This window comes from Theropithecus gelada, chromosome 5 (assembly GCF_003255815.1).
Source record: "Theropithecus gelada isolate Dixy chromosome 5, Tgel_1.0, whole genome shotgun sequence".
In the NCBI taxonomy this organism is placed as follows: Eukaryota; Metazoa; Chordata; class Mammalia; order Primates; family Cercopithecidae; genus Theropithecus; species Theropithecus gelada.
In genome coordinates, this window is record NC_037672.1 from 160,636,861 (window position 1) to 160,657,708 (window position 20,848).

General features: G+C 37.0%; 1 protein-coding gene across 2 annotated transcripts in view; it reads right to left on the reverse strand.

The window, feature by feature from the left end:
• The window catches only part of MARCH1 (membrane associated ring-CH-type finger 1), an 826,141-nt gene that overhangs the window by 90,587 nt on the left and 714,706 nt on the right, over positions 1–20,848 (reverse strand). The window contains exons 3-4 of one of the 2 annotated variants that reach the window (XM_025386159.1): positions 3,572–3,651; positions 2,528–3,295 (exon numbers count right to left, since the gene is read on the reverse strand). In XM_025386159.1, coding sequence (XP_025241944.1) covers positions 2,528–3,276 — 749 coding nt within the window. In that variant the 5' untranslated portion in view covers positions 3,277–3,295; positions 3,572–3,651. The remainder of the gene's footprint in view (positions 1–2,527; positions 3,296–3,571; positions 3,652–20,848) is intronic. The other variant, XM_025386160.1, reaches the window with a different exon arrangement.

Sequence of the window (20,848 nt, forward strand, 5' to 3'; positions counted from 1 at the left end):
GTGACTATACTGTATGTGTGACTTCATTAAGCCTATTTTATTTAGAAAAGGTCTTTCTGTATATACACACACACATACATACATATATATACACACACACACATATATATACACACACACACACACACATATATATATGTATGAATAAACAGCTCTGAATATGTAAGTTTTCTTCAAAATGTCTTATTTTAAAGAATTTTTTTATCAATGTATGCAAACTTTCCAATCTAGTCATATAAGTTCATGTAGAATTCATACATTCAGGTGTCAGTATTCCATCCCTGTGGTGCTAATGGTATTTCCCCCGCCTTGAGTTCTAATGTAAATTCTATTTTTCTCAGCCCCAGTCCCTCTTTAGGGGTTTTCTAGATCATCCCAGATCTCAGCAAATCTTCTTTCTTCAAATCCTGCAGTATTCCTCTTCTTACATTCATCCTGTACTATCTTATACACTTTTTTTTTTTTTGAGTATGTGTTCAACCTCTGCCACTTAGATAATAAGCCACTTAAGGGAAGAATCAGGTCTTTTGCTACTTTGTATCCTCAGCATCTACTATAATATGCTGCCTGTAGCATTCGCTTAGTTGATATATTTTGATGGTAATCTTTAGCAGGCAATAATACCTATAGACTCATCTATCTCACTTTCATTAATAGAAGTCTAAGTTAAACATCCTGTCTGAAAATGTTTCTTCAGAGTAGTGCTTTTAAGTTAGGAGAACCAGTCATTATGACTTTAATTGCAAGCATTATTTTTCTCTCCAATTACCATTAATCCTACAACTAGCTTCTTTGACTGTCTTTCATTAGATTATGTTGGAAGCTAGATTTAGGGAATGACAACAGACGGTTGCAAGTGGGAAATTTTCCATTCAGACTAGAAAGAATGGTTTAGTCCATCCCCTAACTTTTCAGCAAAGATACATATAAATCATAATCAAAAGATTATAAGAAATTTACATTTATAGATAAATTACATGGTGACAGTTTCTTTGTAAATTTCCTTTAAGTCCTTCAGCACATTTCACATAGCCCTGTACAGTTGAGCCCTCTCCACTTCTCCATCCTTCTCTCTACCACCCATCCCCCCATTCACCACAACCTAGCTGCAACAGCAAGCTTTATATTCCCTGAATTGCCAAGCTCCTTCCCACCAGCAGTGGCAGCCCCTGTTTGGATGGTCTTTCCTGCTTTTTTCCTGATCAGTTCCCATCATCCTTTGAGCCTTAGCCTGCTTGTCACTTACAAAAACTGGGAGTTTTTGTCTCATCTCCCACAGTAGGTTAAGTTCCCTTGCTATGTGCTTTCATAGTTCTTATCATGATGATAATTATATATCAACTGTAAATTAATTTGTTTTGGGTCTCTGTTCCACATTAAACTACAAGCTGCAAGATGTTAGAGACTACACGAATCTTACTCACTAAAATATTTTCAACCTCTAGAATAAAAGCCCAATGCATAATAGATGCTTGAATACATAAACGAATGAGGATTTTATGAATGACTATCCAATAAAACGTTCAGAGAAACAAACCATTCTTATATTATTCACATGTAGCATTTAATTCTTCTCATTCCTTCCCTGAATGGACATGAGCCGACTTCTCTGGGTCATGTAATTCACATGAACATGCATATATATTTTATGAAGTAACTTCTGCTTTTATGAAAACAAAGCAAAACATACCAAGTATTGCGCAGTGAAAATCTTCATTTGCTCCCTTACAGAATCTAAACAGCTTAAATGGTTAGGTATCATATGAAAATGTAAAAATATATTGTTTTGTTTGAAATTGTTTCATTTATGCACACTACCATGGATATTCCTGTAATTCTTTTTATGTAAGGTTATTTTGAAAATGTATGCTGTTGGGTTAAAAAGAGCAAGAAAACTGTCTCATAGCTAAAAAATATCCACATGCTGAAACCTTTCAGTATATGTTTATCAGTAAAGTTAATGTGGTCCCTTTCCCTGCAGGCTCTTACAACCCCACTGATATGTCCCTGACCTGTTTCTGTGTCCTTTGAGTCTTCAGTTACCCTGCTGAGTCAGACAATTGGAGAACAAATTAAAGCCAACTGCAGAGAAGATTATTTTCTGATACAAAAATCTGACCTTAAAGAACTCAAGCCTTGAATATCTTTCTGTCAGGATGCCAGCAGTTCACCAAATTTGCATTGAAAAGTCTAACATTTCACACAGTCTCACTCTTAATTCCCCCACTATTACTGTCCTAACTAGAATGAGTGCAAGACTCACCTGAGTCGGCCCCCTTACCAGGATAAATCATTATTCAGTTAAAAGGAAGGGGATATCTAATTGCACTTGGTAACAGCTTTCAAACCCATGTTTGTATCTGCATTATTCTTTTCATACCCACTTTTTCTCCTTTTATATCCAATCAGAAAAAGAACAGTGTAAATAAATGTTAAAGTTTTGAGGGTAGGTGTCAAACATGCACCTAACTCAATGCAAAAAGAACCATATTTGGATGACATCAAGTCTTTCTCTACAGTGACTGACCTGCATACTTCTAAATTATCAGACCCATCGTCATAGGTGGCAGGAGGCTTCCGAACAGGGTTATTCACCTGGAGCCCTGCATCATTCATGTCCTTGCTGCCTTCTGGAACTCCCAGCATTTCAGTGCTGGAATCTGTTTCGGAAAATGTCTTCTTTATTATTTCATTTTTCCTAAGACTTTGCAAGAGCTGAGGATCTCTGTGGTGATATCTACCGTTGCTCTTCTCATGATTCCTTGAGGATCTCTTAATTTCAGAGGATCCTTGAGTCAGAGAAGTGCTGCATTCTTGGCACCTTGTACCTTTTCCTCTGCGGAGACTTAAAGAGCAGCTCTCACATTCGATCAGCTCTTGTTGCTCTTTACCTTTGGATCCCAGATCAACAAGCTCAATTCCATTAGGAGTGGAAGACCCAGCTAAGTTTTCACATGGCTTATTATTATTTCTCCTCCTTCTTCTTGACAGTCTGAATTTAACCTGGGCTCTTCTTTTTGCCTGAATCCAACGACTCTCATCTGTGGAAGATGAATCTGAAGAATCTGTGTAAAGCTCCCTCCATCTGGGGCTTGAGATTTGAAGGTGAAAGTCATTTTTTCTTCCTCTTATTTGTTCTTCTGCAGCATGCTCATATCTCTCAGAGGCTTTTCTCCTCCTCCTAGGTCTTTGTTTTACTGATTTCTTACCAAACTCCTTCCTAGCAGGGCTCAGCACCACGACAGGGGTGCAATACTCAAATGACTCTTCTGACATGTCATGCAAGATGGCAGATCTAGACAGAGCAGCAGGCAAAGGATGGGAAATGGGAATGGAGAGGAAAACCATGGAAAAACAGAGAGAGAGAATGATGAAAATGACAGCATGGACCAGAAGTAGATAAATAAAGAACAATTGAAGAAAATGAACTAAATGGAAAAAAAATAGCCAGTATAAATTTTCTATGGACCATGTAAAGCAGAAGCAAGAGACACACATTCTCAGAACAAAAATCAAGAATACAAATACTGATCCAAAGAATATTGATTAAGATAATTTGTTCAGCACTTACCTGCAGATGTCCTGAGTGGATGGACAGACAGACAACCTTGACTGGCTCCGGGGAGCTGTCCCTGTTGTTGGGCTGCTTGCCTGGAGAAACAAGTTAGATAATTTGGCATCTTGGTTAAGGTAATACATGGTTGATATCTTGCTTTTTTTCCACATATTTAAAAAATTACAACAAACGTGGCTGCTGGTCATGTTGCTTATAATGCAGAACAGAGAATATAGGAAGTTAGAGGTTCGTTTTGCAAAAGTAAAACTTATTTGAGGAACCTGGAACAGCTGAGACGCTGTGCTATTTCGTTGTTACTTCATTTACGAGAGAGGAAGATGATTCCACAAGTTTCTATTCTATTTACTGTAATCATTTGAGTGAAATAGCTCAATTTGCTTTGGAAACAAATGAATGATACTTGAAGACCCTATGACATAAGGACTAAAGAACGATTCTGTGACAAGGATATTAACAGTCTGAGGAGTCTAATCAAATAGCTATTAGGTTGTTAGATACTTTCTGAAGCTAACATCAAGGCCCCATGAGATAAGATATTTGAAAATACTTTGTAACATTTAAAAGCCTGAATTTATTGCTATTAAAATTTCATTAATGAAACTAATAAAATATATCCCTTGCAACACTACTGACCTTTCATATCTTTAACCCTATAACCACACTAAGTCTGAGAGTAAGAATGCCTGAAACATCAGATTATTAGCATAAAGTTGAGTGCATTTCACTAAAGTCCTACCTTTGAAACACAATATTTTCTTCATTCTATTTGACTTTAACCTGTTGTGTTTAACATAGATCATGATGATAAATAAAAACCTAGAATGTAGGGATAATTTTCTGTGTTCCAGACGTTGTGCTGTAACTTTATTTACTGTCTCTTTAATCCTACAATAGTCTCATAAGTGGAAAGTAATAATAACTAACAGTTTTGAGTGGATAATATGTGCTTATCACTGTTCTAAGTCATTTCCATATATTCATTAATACTCACAATAAATCTTTGTAGTAAATACTATCACTACATACATGTTACAGTTGAAGAAACTGAAAAATTGGTGCTGCTTCTTACTAATAGGTGGTAAAGCTGAGATCTGGACCCCGTATTTGGTTCCACTATCTGTGGAGATCTGGGTCCAGATTCAGGCCTGCTTGACTGCATAGACGAAACGCACAATTTCATCACCAAGAAAATAACAGTAAAGGTAGAAACATTACCCCAATTTCAAAGTCATTCTAAAAATTCTCATATTAGAAATACATACTCACTATTCTGAAATCCAGAGAATGAGGAACAAATGCTAACTCAAGAGATCAGATAATATTTGAAGAGAAGGTATAGTAGGCTAAATAATGGTCCCCCAAAGATCTCAACATCCTAATCTTTGGATAGTAAATATTTTACCTTTTATGGTAAAAGGGACTCTGCAGATGTGATTAAGTTAACTATCTTGAGTTAAGGAGATTTATGCAAATTATACTGGTAAACCCAATGCAATCATTAGGATCCTTATGAGAGGGAGGCAGTAGAGTTAAGGTCAGAGAGAGAAGATGAAGAATATGAATAGAGGTAAGAAAGGAGGGAAGATACTACACTGATGGCTTTCAAGGTGAAAAAAGGGAACCCCGAGGAAGGTGGCATGGGGAAGCTTAAAAAGGCTAGAAAATGAGTTCTAGAGTTTCCAGAAGGAATTCAGCCCTACTAACATGTTGATTTTAGCCCAGTGGGATCCCTATTTCGTTTCTAACCTCTAGAACTTAAGATGACAAAGCCCCAGGGAAATGCAGATGCAGAGACTACTGGGTCCCAGGTCATGATGTATTCTGGTAGTGGCTCTGCTCTCAAAATGGTGCCATGTTGCAGCAGATTAGGTCCCAGGAGGTGGGAGGGGGGATCCCTATGACACTAGTTACAGGAAATTAATAAGGAGGTAACGATTCAGCTAATCTTAAGAGGCAAATAGGAATTATTTAAAAAGATTAAAAATATTCAAGGTAGAGGAAACCATTTGTTAAGAGACCTAAAGACACCACCAAAAAAACTCTTGGAACTGATAAACAGATTGAGTAAATTTGCAGGATACACATCAACATACAAAAGTCAATAGTATTTCCAAACCCCACCGAAACAAAGTAGATGAGAAAGAAATCAAAAAAGAAATCACATTTATAATGGTGACCAAAAAAAACCCCACTTAGGAATAAATTTAACTAAGAAGGTGAAAGATCTCTACAACGAAAACTACAAAACAGTAATGAAATAAATTGAAGAGGAATTAAAAAATGAAAAGATTCTGTGCTCATAGAATGGAAGAATTAATATTGTTGAAATGACCATACTATCCAAAGCCATCTACAGTTTCAATGCAAACTCTACCAAAATATCAAGGAAATTATCCGAAGAAATAGAAAAAACAATACCCAAATTCACACAGAACCACAAAAGAGCCAAAATAACCAAAGCGATGTTGAGCAAAAAGAACTAAGCTAGAGGCATCATACTACTTGACTTCAAAATGTACTACAAAGTCATAGTAATCAAAAGAGCATGGCATTGGTATAAAAACAGACACACAGAGCCATGGAACATAACAGGGAATTCAGAAATTATCCATGTATTTATAGCCAACTGATTTTCAACAAAGGTGCCAAGAACTCACATTGGAAAAAGGACATCTTCTTCAGTAAACAATGCTTAGTAAACTTGATATCCATATATAGAAGAATGAAATTAGACTTCTATCTTTCACTATATATAAAAATCAACTCAAAATGAATTAAAGACTTAAATATAGACCCAAAACTAAAAGACTATTAGAATAAACATGGAACAATTGTTTCAGGACATTGATCTTTTAGAAAAGATTTTGTGGGAAAGACTTCAAAAGCACAGACAACAAAAAACAAAATAGACAAATGTGACTACATCAAACTAAAAAGCAAAGCTTTCTCCTTGCTTGTGCAAATGATTGTTTCCTCTGCACAACAAAGAAAACAATCAATGTAGTGAAGAGACAGTCTGTAGAATGGGAGAAAATATTTGCAAACCATACATCCAATGAGGAACTAATATACAGAATATACAAGGAACCTAAACAGCTTAACAGCAATAATAATAAGAATCTGATTGTAAAATGGGAAAATGATTTGAATAGACATTTCTCAAAATAAGACATACAAATGACCAATACATATATGAAAAAGTGCTCAATATCACTATAATTAGAGAACTGCAAATCAAAGCCACAGTGAGCTATTATCTCACTATCCTTAGGATGTCTATTATCAAAAATATAGCAAATGGGCATGGTGGTGAATGCTTGTAGTCTGAGCTACTTGGGAGGATGTGGTGGAGGCTTCCTTGAGCCAAGGTGTTTGAAGCTAGCCTAGGCAACATAGTGAGACCCCTGTCTTAAAACACACACACACACACACACACAAAAGTAACAAAACAAAATTCACCAGAATTTGTGAGGATGAAAACAAATGGAAACTCATACAGTCTGGTGTAACCTGATAGTGCCCAATAATGGGGTTCTGATGAAGAAAGCACATCTAACGTAGAGTAGAACAGGGATTTAATGTCAGCTTGCCAGAGAAGGAGACGCCTGTCCAACACAAGGTGAGTGTGAGTCAAGTGGGGGATGGCAGTCCAGGCAAGGACAAGGATGTGTCAAAAGACACAGTAGAGAGAAGACGTCTTGGTATGGGATCTACAGAAAGTTTGTAATGACTGGGAGAAAGGTGCTGAGTGAGGTAAGAAGTGGTACATAGTCAAGATGAAAAAGTAGATGGAGGTTTTGAATGTTACATTGACATGTTGGGTTGCATCCTGAAAAGAATGAAAAGTTACTGCAAGTATTCAGCAGCAAATAGAACTGATTAAATCTGGGTACTAGAAAGCTCACTTTGGCAGCTGAGAATTGGAAGGTTCAGGGTTGGCTGAAAGCAAAGAGCAGAGTTAGGATTCCATATATTCAGGATGCAGTGAGGATAGAGAAAAGGGATAGTTTGAGCAATCGAATCCCAACAGGTTGTTTTATTTTAAAATATGGTAAAAATACTTTGAAAGCTCAACTGAAAAAGTGACACAGGAGAAAAGATCCAGGAAAATTATTTAATAAAACTCAGTAGGTTCCAGAAATGAGAGTACTTTTACCAGACATCTAAATGTAGTATGATTCTAGAAATTAACAGAATATGAACGTGGCACAGGGAAAGACACATCATTAGAACAGAACTGAGAGGCTAGGAATCTATCTGTCTATATGTATCTTTCTGTTTCTCGGTACAGACAAAGTTGCATTTCTAGTCAGTGGGAAAAGGTAGGTTATTAAAAAAATGGTGTTGAAAAAATGACTAGTCATTTGGAGGAATGCAAACCTGAGTCTACTGCTTACAGTAAAGTTTAGGCAAATGCAAGATTTAAATATAGAAAAAAAAACCATCAAAGTATGAAAAAAATTTATATTTAATTAATGCTTATAATATGGCAGAAAAATTCCTTTACTTATGATGATGTAAAACAAAATGTAATATAGGAAAACACAGATAAATATGATGATTAAAAAAATAAAAACTTCTAATTTATAAAAAGGAAACACACACACCCATATACCAAAACCATCCTGGACAAACCAGAATTCATAAATAATGCCATATTTTATTACCTATATGATAGCCAAATAGCTAATTTCTCTAGTATTTCGAGATCTTTCACAGATCAAGAAGGAAAAGTTGATCAGTTTTACAGAAAAATGAGCAAAACAGGTAAGTAGTTCACAGCAAGGGAATTATATATGGCCAAAAGCCCTGTGTAAAAAGATGATCAATCTCAATAAACAGATAAATGTAAATTCAATTAACAATGGTTTCCATGTTAACTTATCAGATCAGCACATTTTAAAGAGATTGATAATACCCAGTGTAACCGAGGTGGGGAAGCCATGCATTGCTATATATTGTTGAAGTAACTGTAAATTGGTACAACTTATTTGGAGAGATATTTGATAAAGTCTATTAAAATAAAAAAAGTGCTGTAATCCCAGCACTTTGGGAGGGCAAGGCAGGTGAATCACGAGGTCAGGAGTTTGAGACCAGCCCAACCAACATGGTGAAACACAGTGTCTACTAAAAATACAAAAATTAGCTGGTCGTGGTGACACACACCTGTAATCCCAGCTACTCAGGAGGCTGAGGCAGGAGAATTGCTTGAATCCAGGAGGCGGAGGCTGCAATGAGCTGAGATTGCACCACGGCACTCCAGCCTGGGTGACAGAGCAAGACTCTGTCTCAAAAAAAAAAAAAAAATTATATGCCATTAAAGTTGGAAATTCTACTTACGGGAATTAATTTTGCTGAAACATTTTTACAATTTGTACAATTGTACAAAGATGTATTTACAAGATTGTTCATTACAGCATTATCTGTAATAGCAAGAGGTTGGAAACTACCCGTGTTAATTAATTATTTACAATGAAATACATAAGCCATAAAAAGAATGAGGTACACCACACACACACACACACACACACAGACACAGACACACACACACACACACACACACTTATAGAATATATTTTTAGGAGAAAAATCAAGTTTCAAAATTGTATATAGTGTCATCTTGTTAGGGTAAATAGTGCTTTATTGATAACTGTTTGTGTATGCACAGAAAAAATTTGGAATGGTACACATCTAGCCATTAGCAGTGATTATGTCTGTGAGGTGGGATCATTGGAAATCTTTATTTCTCAGGCTATATATTTCGTAATGTTTAAAATTTCTTATTTAATAATGAGAAAAGTAAGTCCTTGGTTATGTTGATGATGTCATAAATGACAACTACTAACATCAAGAAACAAGATTTGTGTTTTGTTCTCCATTATTTAAGTGATAAACTCTTTGCTTAAAGTCTTTGAGTTCCACTTCACCTTTCAATTAAAGGTAGTCAATAATAACATCAACATAAAAGGATTGTGAGGATAATAGCATGAAATCATTGATCTGATAACTGTTTTGTAGAGTGTCTAAGAGTTGTAATAGGACACTATTCTTGAAATACTATAATTCTTTTTACTAATTCTTAGTAAGTCATTTTTTCTCCCCACACATGAACTCAATGGTATTCTGTTCAGAAGGAAGACATATAACAGTCTCAGACCAGTAACTCTCAATCCTGGCTAAAAATCAGAATTGCTGGGAAGTTTTTAAAAAATACCTTTGCCCAGGTTGATCCTCAAATCTCTGAGGATTGGACCTGCGGCACAGCACCTGGATGTTAGTATCCTTAAAAGCTGCTCCAGTGACTGTGACGTCCATCCAGAGTTAGGAACCACCGGTTTAGTTAGATTAAAGGAGATCCTATCCTACTTAGAATTTTGTATTAGGTTTTTATCCCCTGAGATTTCAGTGAGAGAATATTTGTGAAAGCTTGATTTTTTTAAACAAAGAAAACTATGTTTTCTAAATTCTCAATTTTTGCTTTATATTTCTATAAAAGATCTTGGAGTTCTGGGTATAATTTTACTACAATCTATAGCAAAAGGAGACAGAAGGCATGACTGAAGAAAAATTTGCAGCATACAGGAAGACTGGGTCTCTGCTTACCACCACTTGCTGCTAAAGAGCAGGACAGGAGGAGAAAAACAAAGAGTGAAATTCCACTGCCTTTAGTCTCCATTTATCCACTCTGGGTTGAATGTGGTTTGGGCAGAGGGTGTCAGCGTAGAGAAAGGTATCAGGAAGACTCACCAGGATATTTCTGGGGGGAAAACTAAGAGCCTGACTCTTGTTCCTTCCTTCCTGGGAGGACTATGTGCCTTTCAGGCCAGCTTCTCAGCCAGCATTGGCAGTGCCTATTGTGGCACCAGTGTTTTAGGGTAGGAGTGACTGAGGCAGATGGACCTGAGATAGTTCCCCCCGTCCCCCAGCCTGATGGGGGTTTAGAAAATCTACACATTTTCTTCTGCCTTTCTGGGTTGTGTAAAAGGCAGCTGAGATTGCTTGCCTGGGAAAGTAACCAGGGGTCACCAGAGTTAAAGTTAATGTGACTTTATAACAGAAAGCCACAGAAAACACTACCCGGCCAAGACACTTGGCATTGTCAGTGACAGATGAAATGGGCTGGAAGGCCAGGACCTGGCTTGACTATGACAAGAGAGCTGGCCACCAGGTCCGCCAGCCAGGAGCACCCTAGCAACAGGTCTGGGAAAAACCTGGAGGGCAGAACTCTAAACAGAAGTCGCTGCTCCAGTGTGTCAGAAAATGGAAGGGGAATGAGAAGAAATCCTAAAATACTGAACGTGATTAGCTTCTAAACTGGTGGAAACAGATCTTTTGAAAAAAAAAAAAATCAAGCATTTCCCACATCTACAGTAATAGGAGCTCAATAAGAAAAGACTGAGATCACTTTTAGAAAATCACATGCTTTCCTTCCTTATGTTGTGCAAAGTTTACCACACTACCCACTGAGGGTCATGTAACATTCCTAAGTAATTCCATGTAGCAGACATCTGCACTGTGGGCTGACTAAAATATTTAGTTGTAGGAGAAAGTTATCTTGATGCCGAGTCTATAATTTTAAAGGAAGACTCAGGCTAGACAGCTAAACGTGAAAGAGGGCGGCACGGCAAGTCACCTAATGCTCCTTTTGGCACACCAGAGTTTGGAAGGAACTGAACATCTTCTCAAAAAGGGGAAGCCAAGTCTTCCTTTGACAATTCACACCATTAGGGGAGTGGCTTAGAGCAAGGCTAGGCCCTTTTAGCAGTTCAAATAGGGAAGATGCAACTAAAAATGCAGAATCTAGCCTGTCTTGAGAGGCCCTAGAAAGCCAGCAAGTGGCGCTACACTGGTGTGCAGAGGACAAGCTCAGCCAGGAGACATTTCCTGTTGAAACATACAGTTGGAAACAGAGTTGGAATAATGACTGTCATCAGGGAGGGCGAGGCAGGAAATCTGGTTTGAAGTAGCAGCCCATGTCACCTCCCATTTTTCAACAGAAATTGCCATGCATTCCTAGTAATATAGACAAGATCCAAGAGAAGTTTTGTCAGCAGTGCAGACTGAAGCACTGGGATCAGGAGATGATAAAGCTAGTTCTGAGAGCAAGGACCATCTCCCTGGGTAATGATTAGGGACCATTACGTAAAGGAGGTGAGGATACATGATAGTACTCAGGCTTCCTAGTAAAATGTAGGCATTCTGGCAGCTAGAGAAACAGATTCAGGCAGTTGTCTCTGGCACCCTGGGTCACATCTTCTCAGTCCACTTCTTGTATCAGCTGCAGCACTGGTGAACAGTTCTTTGTAAATGTCAAATAATGTTATGGTGACAATGTCCTACATTGTATGAGTGCCACTTATCTTCTACTTTTTATTCCTGATTCCATGAGAATCCACGTGTCTTGCACAAGCCTAAATGGGAGGGCGTTAACACTTCTAGGGACAAATCTCAATAATGGGGTCTGAGAGCTTGTGGATAAGAGATCCATCTCATTGACTTTCAGGTGGAAAATTCTGAGAGATACTTTGGATATTTCTCAGGCTTCCCTTTGGAATCAATTAACTTCATTAGTTACAATGGAAGTAACTGATTACTAAACTCCTTACTAATTTCATTACTGTCTTGAAAATGAACCCTTAAATTAACTTTTTTCCTCATCCTTGTCTCCTTTTCCCTACCCATTCATTTATAATCCTGGGGCTAGTTCCTAAATCCCCTACCTGCACCAACAGTCTTGTCACAAGTAATGCTTTGAGGAGAACCCAAACTGGACAGAGAGGCAGTTGATACCAGAAATAGTGCCAGAAAGCAGATCCACAAGACAGAATTTAGGAGCTAGATCACTCATGGTCAGGCATACCAGGAACCCTTTGCTGTTGGTGAATGGGGTGGTGATAATGCCTCGTGAACTGTAACATCACAGTTACTGGGTTGGATGAGGTACAAGTGGGTGGGGAAGCATGCAGTAGCCCAAAAATATGTGTAGGAAGGGCCAATGGTAATTATAAGGCTGTTCAGTTGTTAACTGTTCCAAGGCTTTGGTTAACTGCCTTGGAAACGTCTATGAAAGAGAATGGCAAGTTCAGCTGCACCAACTATCAACCAAGAATGCTCCATGAAACCCTGTGTACAAGTGTAGCCCCAAGTGGAGAGGTGTAATTCCCAGGCAATCCTCAACCAAGAAAGGTCAGGCATTGGCGGATAAATGCGCCAACACATTCCTTCAAGTGGTCAATTCTTGGAGACCTTCTTTACATTTCTTAGAAGATTCTGCTCAATCAAGCCCTGTTGCCACATCAGTGACTGCTGCACTATACCCTTTTATTGACTTCTCCTCCTTTACTGTCTCACTGCTTTTTCTCTCTCACTCCTACTGCCTAGAAAACATGTCCCAAATAAACTACTTGTAAAAGTTTTTGTCCCAGGTTCTGCTTCTGTGAGCACATAAACTTAGACACTAGAGGATTAGGGTGAGATGAGGTCCTCAGGTCCACAGGGCAGGGCTTGTGCTGTACATTTGGAATATAAATTGGTTGACTGTTGCCATCACACCTAATGGCCTGGACTATCTCCTGTGCTCTTGAAGCTTTATGTATTCCCCATTACCTGAGTGTCCTAGTTGTAGGTCTAGTGTCCAACCTCAGTCTCACTGCAAACAGATCCAGCTCCAGAACCTGGCCCTTCTTTCAATTCAATGCATTTAATTGTTGAGAAATAGGAAAATATTATTCTCACAGTTCTCATTGCCTTCAACTTTTCTCCTTTTTTATCTGTACTGAAGATCTCAGAGCTTTGAGATTCATCCTCTGAAGTTACAACCCCAGTCATTTCCTTTCCTTTGTCAAAAGGCTTCAGTGGTTTCTTCTTATCTAACAAATTAAATACAAAAAGACCAGTTTGGGATTTTAGAGCCTCTATATTCTGGATCCCATCTACTTTTCTGGTATTAACTTCAGCAATTCTTTCAAATTCCAGGATTCCAGCAAAACCTAGCTCATTTTCTATTCTGAAACATACCCCTTCTTTTATTTTTATGCCTTTACTCTATAGAGAAAACAGTAAGAGCATACTCTTGGAATTTCTCTCAAGGTCCAGTGATGCTTCCTAGCTTTATGTATACCCATTTTTCTTTAACTCCATGGGCCCTTTTCAACTTCTACTATGGTGTTAATTTTGCTCTAGCACTTATTTTATCACCTGTATTACTGTCTAACCATTTCCAAATTGCCACAATGTTTTATAGTTAATCTTCTTTTGTGCTTCACTACCACTTTGAGAAAAAAAGGCCACAGTCATACTCATTTTGGAAATCTTCCTAGTGTCTTATGTGTAGCAGGTAGCTAAGAAAGACTTGTGCGGTTGAATGGAGTGTGGTAATAGCAGAATTGAGTTGAACTGAACTTGGTAATAGTTGAACCAAGTTGAACTGACCTTGGTAAATCCTATCCTGATTGCAGTAGAGATAGAGACAACAATCGCATCACAGCGAACGAAAAAGAAAGGGCTCCACTCTCCTCTGTAGAAGTCGCAATTCTACACTGTAACAAAACAAATGAACTCAGTCCAAAGTTTTATATAAGTCATGAGGCTCTTTCTTTGGACTTCAGAGTCAAAAACCACATCAAACGAAAGTTGTATCTTCAGCTTTCTTGGTAAAATACGAATTTCTATTTAGGAAATACCATACTTTTATTATGTGGAGAAGAGTATATCCTTTAACAATTTTGAAGCTGCAAGGGTCTGTTTAAAAAGAAAACACTGTAATTGAGGACAAAATGAATTAGTGTCTTTTAAATACATGGCCCTATTCAGCAGCAATGTATTGTTTTAATTCACTAGTTGGTACATTACGAGAGCTTGGTAATTTGTTCATCCCTTTAATAGGTGTGAGATTGAAATGGGGCTGGGAAGGGAAAAATAACAATTGGCTGGATGAGCAGGATAATATGTTCTTTGAAATGAAGCATTCTTTGTAATGGATGTTTATTTCAGATGATTACATTGTACAGTGCATTCAAATGGGAAAAACAAACAGGAGGCCAGCTGCACTAATTTTATCAAAGTTATTTATATCAGCAGTATAATTAAAGGCAGTAATTTCAAATTAGGTTTTCTGAGAATCCATTTATAGACAACACAAGGCAACTTGTCTTAGTGGCATCTAGGCCATGATTGTGCTCTAGGGGCAGTGTTAACTATTGCCAATTGGCCTTGGCATTTTGAAAATTAATTATGGTTTCAAAAGATTCTAAAGTGGTGGCTGCCTGGTGCCCTGACCAGTTTAGATCCAATCCACTAGGAGAACCCAATATATAATTTATGATTGTGACAAAGAATAATCATGCATAATCATTTACAAATGGCTTCTCTTATTTAGTAATACATTAATTATACTCTATGAAGAATGATTTTAGAACTTCAGATGGGAAATGCTGCTGCAGAAGCTTCTTTTTTTAAAGCCCCATTAATATCTGTGATAGTTCATGAGTAACAGGTTCAAGAATTAGGTATTAAAAGAAATATTAAAACTAGTTCTGTGGCACTGTGGTTCATGCCTGTAATTGCAGCACTTTGGGAGGCTGAAGCGGGTGGATCATGAGGTCGGGAGATCGAGACCATTCTGGCCAACATGGTGAAACCCCATCTCTACTAAAATACAAAAAATTACCCTGGTGTGGTGGTGTGCACCTGTAGTCTCAGCTACTCGGGAGGGTGAGGCAGGGGAATTGCTTGAACCTGGGAGGTGGAGGTTGTAGTGAGCGAGATCATGCCACTGCACTTCATCTTGGCAACAGAATGTGACTCCATCTCAAACCAAACCAAACCAAACCAAACCTAGTTCTAGGGAACGGAAATAGGCCAAAAATGATCTGAAAGAGGCTTTTTGGTTGTGAAAAATATATTTAATGACTAAAAAAGATAAATTTTTAGCATGTACTTATGCAATCTCAGGACTAGATGGAAGTTTATAAAGATGACCTGGTCTAAACCTCATCTGATACTATTATTCCATTTATAATTATACTATTATCTCATTTATAATATTTTCAATAAGTGGTCATTTGGCCTCTGCTTGAGGCCAATGACAGGAAATTCACTATCATCTGAGAACATCTCTTGCATTTTTAGAATGCTCCTAGTATTTTACTGAAGTCAGTATTTTATCATCCTAGTATTTTATTGGACTCAATTTCTTTGTGGTTTCTTGCACTACTCCTAGTTTGATCTCCAAAGTCACACAGAATCTGCTTAATGTCTAAACTCTTTCTTCTATAGCATAGCCCTTTACTGCTTATTAATTCACATATATACCCTATTCTCGCACCCCACACTTGACCCTCTTTCTACCTTATATTAGTTTAGAGTATACATTTGGAGCAGTGAGTAAGTAATTTTTTCAGAAACAAAGAATGTGTGTGACAAATTGGTTAAGAAAGATTTTAGAAAATGCTGGGCCTTAGATGTCAGGTTAAGTATTGTTCAACCTTATTTGATATGTAATCAGTGAAGGGTTCTGACTTGGAGATAAAGATGATGACAAGTGTTCTTTAAAAAGAGTAGTCTATAGGAAAAAAAAAAAACCTAAAAATTTAATTTATAATAGCACTAAAACCATAAAATACATACTAACTCAGCAGTGGGAGAATAGAGTGTCCAGAAATAGATCCACACAATTATGGTCAATTAATTACTACAAAGCTGAAAGACAATTTAATGGGGAAAGGAACATTCCTTTTTTTAAAGATGGTGCTAGAATAAACACATAGCCACATGCAAGAAAATGAATCTCAACCCTCACCTTGCCAGATGTTAAAAATTTACTTGAAATGATTCATAAACTAAACACAAAAGCTAAAACTAAAAAACTTCTAGAAGAAAACACAGGAAAAATCTTTGTGATCTTGGAGTAGAAAAGATTTTCTAGATGAGACACAAAGAGCACAAATGATAAAATAAACCGTTGATAAATTAGGCAATATAAAAATTAAAAAAATTGTTCTTTGAAAGATACTATAAAGGAGAAAATGCAAAGTGCACATTAAATAAATACTTTGTACCCAAAATACAGAAATAACTCTTACACACTTATAATTCAATAATAAACAGACAACCTAATAAAAATGCTCTAAAGATTTGAGTATCCATTTAAATATATATGTAATCCATCACATAAACAGAACCAACAACAAAAATCACATGATTATCCCAACAGAGGCAGAAAAGGCCTTCGATAAAATTCAACACCCCTTCATGCTAAAAACTCTCAATAAACTAGGCATTGATGGAACGTATCTCAAAATAATAAGAGCTATTTATGACAAACCCACAGCCGATATCATACTGAATGGGCAAAAGCTGGAAGCATTCTCTTTGAAAACCAGTACAAGACAAGGATGCCCTCTCTTACCACTCCTATTCAACATAGTATTGGAAGCTCTGGCCATGGCCATCAGGCAAGAGAAAGAAATAAAGGTATTCAGTTAGGAAAAGAGGAAGTCAAATTGTCTCTGTTTGCAGATGACATTGTTGTATATTTAGAAAACCCCATAATCTCAGCCCAAAATCTTCTTAAGCTGATAAGCAACTTCAGCAAAGTCTCAGGATACAAAATCAATGTGCAAAAATCACAAGCATTCTAATACACCAGTAACAGACAGAGAGCCAAATCATGAGTGAACTCCCATTCACAACTGCTATGAAGAGAATAAAATACCTAGGAATACAACTTACAAGGGATGTAAAGGACCTCTTCGAGGATAACTACAAACCACTACTCAAGGAAATCAGAGAGGACACAAACAAATGGAAAAATATTCCATGCTTATGGGTAGGAAGAATCAATATTGTGAAAATGGCCATACTGCCCAAAGTAATTTATAGATTCAGTGCTATCTCCATCAACCTACCAATGACTTTCTTCACAGAATTAGAAAAAGAAAACTACTTTAAGTTTCATATGAAACCAAAAAAGAGCCCATGTAGACAATCCTAAGCAAAAGAACAAAGCTGGAGGCATCATGTTACTTGACTTCAAACTATACTACAAGGCTACAGTAACCAAAACAGCATGATACTGGTACTAAAACAGGTATATAGACCAATGGAACAGAATAGAGGCCTCAGAAATAATGCCACACATCTACAACAATTTGATCTTTGGCAAACCTGACAAAAACAAGCAATGGGGAAAGGTTTTCCTATGTAATAAATGGTGTTGGGAAAACTAGTTAGCCATATGCTGAAAGCTGAAATCAGATCCCTTTTTCATACCTTATACAAAAATTAACTCAAGATGAATTAAGATTTAAATGTAAGACCTAAAACCATAAAAATCCTAGAAGAAAACTTAGGCAATACCATTCAGGACATAGGCATGTGCAAAGACTTCATGACTAAAATACCAAAAGCAATGGCAACAAAAGCCAAAATAGACAAATGGGATCTAATTAAACTAAAGAGTCTCTGCACAGCAGAATAAACTATCATCAGAGTGAACAGGCAACCTACAGAATGGGAGAAAATTTTTGCAACCTATCTATCTGACAAAGGGCTAATATCCAGAATCTGAGGGGACTAGGGGAGGGATAACATTAGGCGAAATACCTAACGTGGGTGATGGATTGATGGGTGCAGCAAACCACCATGGCACATATATAGCTCTGTAACAAATCTGCACGCTCTGCACATGTATCCCAGAACTTAAAATATAATTAAAAAATGCATTTCTAATGAGTATATAAAAAGTGCCTCAAGTAATTAATCATCAGTGAAATGCAAATTACAGCCACAATGACATACCAGTATATAACCATTAGAAGAGCTACAATTAAAATCATGGCAATATCAAGTACTGGAAAGGATGCAGAGCAACTGAAAGTTTTGTACATTGTTGGAGGAAATAATTTCGCAGTTTCACATAAAGTTAAATACACCTACCATAGAACCTAATCATTCTTTTATATACTTACCTAAGAAAAATTATATTGTATGTCTACCCACACCACGATTCATACGTGAATGTTCATAGATGGCAGTTTATTTACAATAGGCCCAAACTATAAATAACCAAGATCTTCAACAGTAAATTGATAAAACAAAATGTGGTATATTCACACAATAAAATACTACTCAACAATAAAAAAAAGACTATTGAGATATGCAAAAACATAGAAGAATATCAAAATACTTATGCTAAGTGAAAGAAGCCAGTTACAAGAGTATATACAGCATCATTCTATTTATGAAATTCAAACAATCTAGAGTGCCATGAAGCAGATTAGCAGTTGCTGAGGGCAGAGGTGGAAAGAGAGATGGATAGATTCCATAAGGTTCCAGAGAATTTTGGGGCAGTTGATAGAAATGTTCTGTGTCTTAATTGTGGCAGAGTTTTAATCAAAACTCATTGGCTTGAGCGATTTAAAGGGAAATGGTCTATTGTCCTATCCATTCTACTTAAAATACTTTAAATCTCTCCTAAATAAATTTGATAAGAATAAAGTTTAATTTGGCTACAGTGTGCAAAATGGATTGTGGTGAGCAAAAACAGACTGGAAGCTATAGAAGCAAAACATATTTCTATGTTCAAAGTGAGATATTATTAGTATCTGTTGTAGAGTATAATACAGGAAACATTAAAAATTAGAAGAACAAAAGAAAAAGGGAGAGAAGAGAGAAATGAAGAGAAAGATGAATACAAAAAAGAACAAAATTGGTAGTGGAGAAAAAGCTGTAAAGAAAAAAAGTTGAGACGGCCAGAAGAAAAGCAAGGAAAGAGGAAAAGAAAGAAGGAAAATGGAAGAATAGAAAAGAGAGAAGGAAAGGGAGAATAAAGAAAAATGATATTTTTATCCATACATGTTGTATGTTGTGGAGAGAAATGTAGGTGTCTGTGGTTTTGAAACATTATGTGCTACAGGAGTGATTCCCAGTTTCATAGAATATCAAATGATTTAACTTAGCTACTTTGCTAAGTTGTTTTTCAAAGCTGAACTTTCTGAAACATGAAACTTATTAGGTATATCTTAAACTAGAATAAAATATATTTATGAAGATTTAAATATGCCACATAAAATAAGTTGCAGGACCTTTTTTTTTTTTTTTTTTTTGAGATGGAGTCTCTGTCTCCCAGGCTGGAGTGCGGTGGTGCGATCTCAGCTCTGCAACCTGCGCCTCACAGGTTCAAGTGACTCTCCTGCCTCAGCCTCCCAAGTAGCTTGGATTACAGGCGCCTGCCACCACACCTAGCTAATGTCTTTATTTTTAGTAGGGATGGGGTTTCACCATGTTGGCCAGGCTGGTCTTGAATTCCTGACCTCAGGTGATCTTTCTGCCTCGGCCTCCCAAAGTGCTAGGATTACAGGTATGAGCCACAGCGCCAGGCCAAGACATTCTTATAATGTGACAAGATTGTCTACTGGTTTGAGTATTTCAGGAACAGTGCCAAAAAATAGATAATTTAGAAAACCTATCTGTATACCTCTTCTGAATTTTGCCTAAGAATAAGTTTCAGGGAATATACAACTTACATAAATATAAACAATACACAGACACAAACAATACAAGACAAAGTTTAATTAACAATATATTTAAGAAACTCCTAGAAGAAAACATAAGGAAAAACTGTATGACATTGGATTTGGCAATGATTTCTTACATGTGATACCAAAAGCATGGGCAGCACAGGTAAAGAGATCAACCAGACTATATCAAAATTTTTAAAAACTGTGCATCAAAGGATACAACAGGATGAAAAGCCAACCTACATAAATAGAAAATATTTACAAATTATGTTAATTATTGCAAATGGCCAAAGGACCGTATAGACATTTCTCCAAAGAAGATACACAAATGGCCAAAAACACATGAAAAGATGTTGAACATCACTAACAATTAGGGAAATGCAAATCAAAACCACAATGAGATATCTCACACCCATTAAGATGGCTACTATCAAGAAAGCAGAAAATAACAAGTCTTGGTGAGGATGTGGAGAAATTGGAACCCTTGTGCACTGTTGGTGGGAATGTATGGTGCGGTTACTCTGGAAAATATAGGTAGAATTACTCTATGATATGGTTTGAATATTTGTCCACTACAAATCTCATGTTGAAATGTAATCCGAGTGTTGGAGGTGGGGCTGGTGAAAGGTGTATGGATCATGGAGGGGATTCCTCATGAATGGCTTAGTCCCATCGTCTTGATGATGAATGAGTTGTTTAAAAGTGTGTGGCAGCTACCCTCCCTCTCTCTTTTGCTCCAGCTCTCACCATG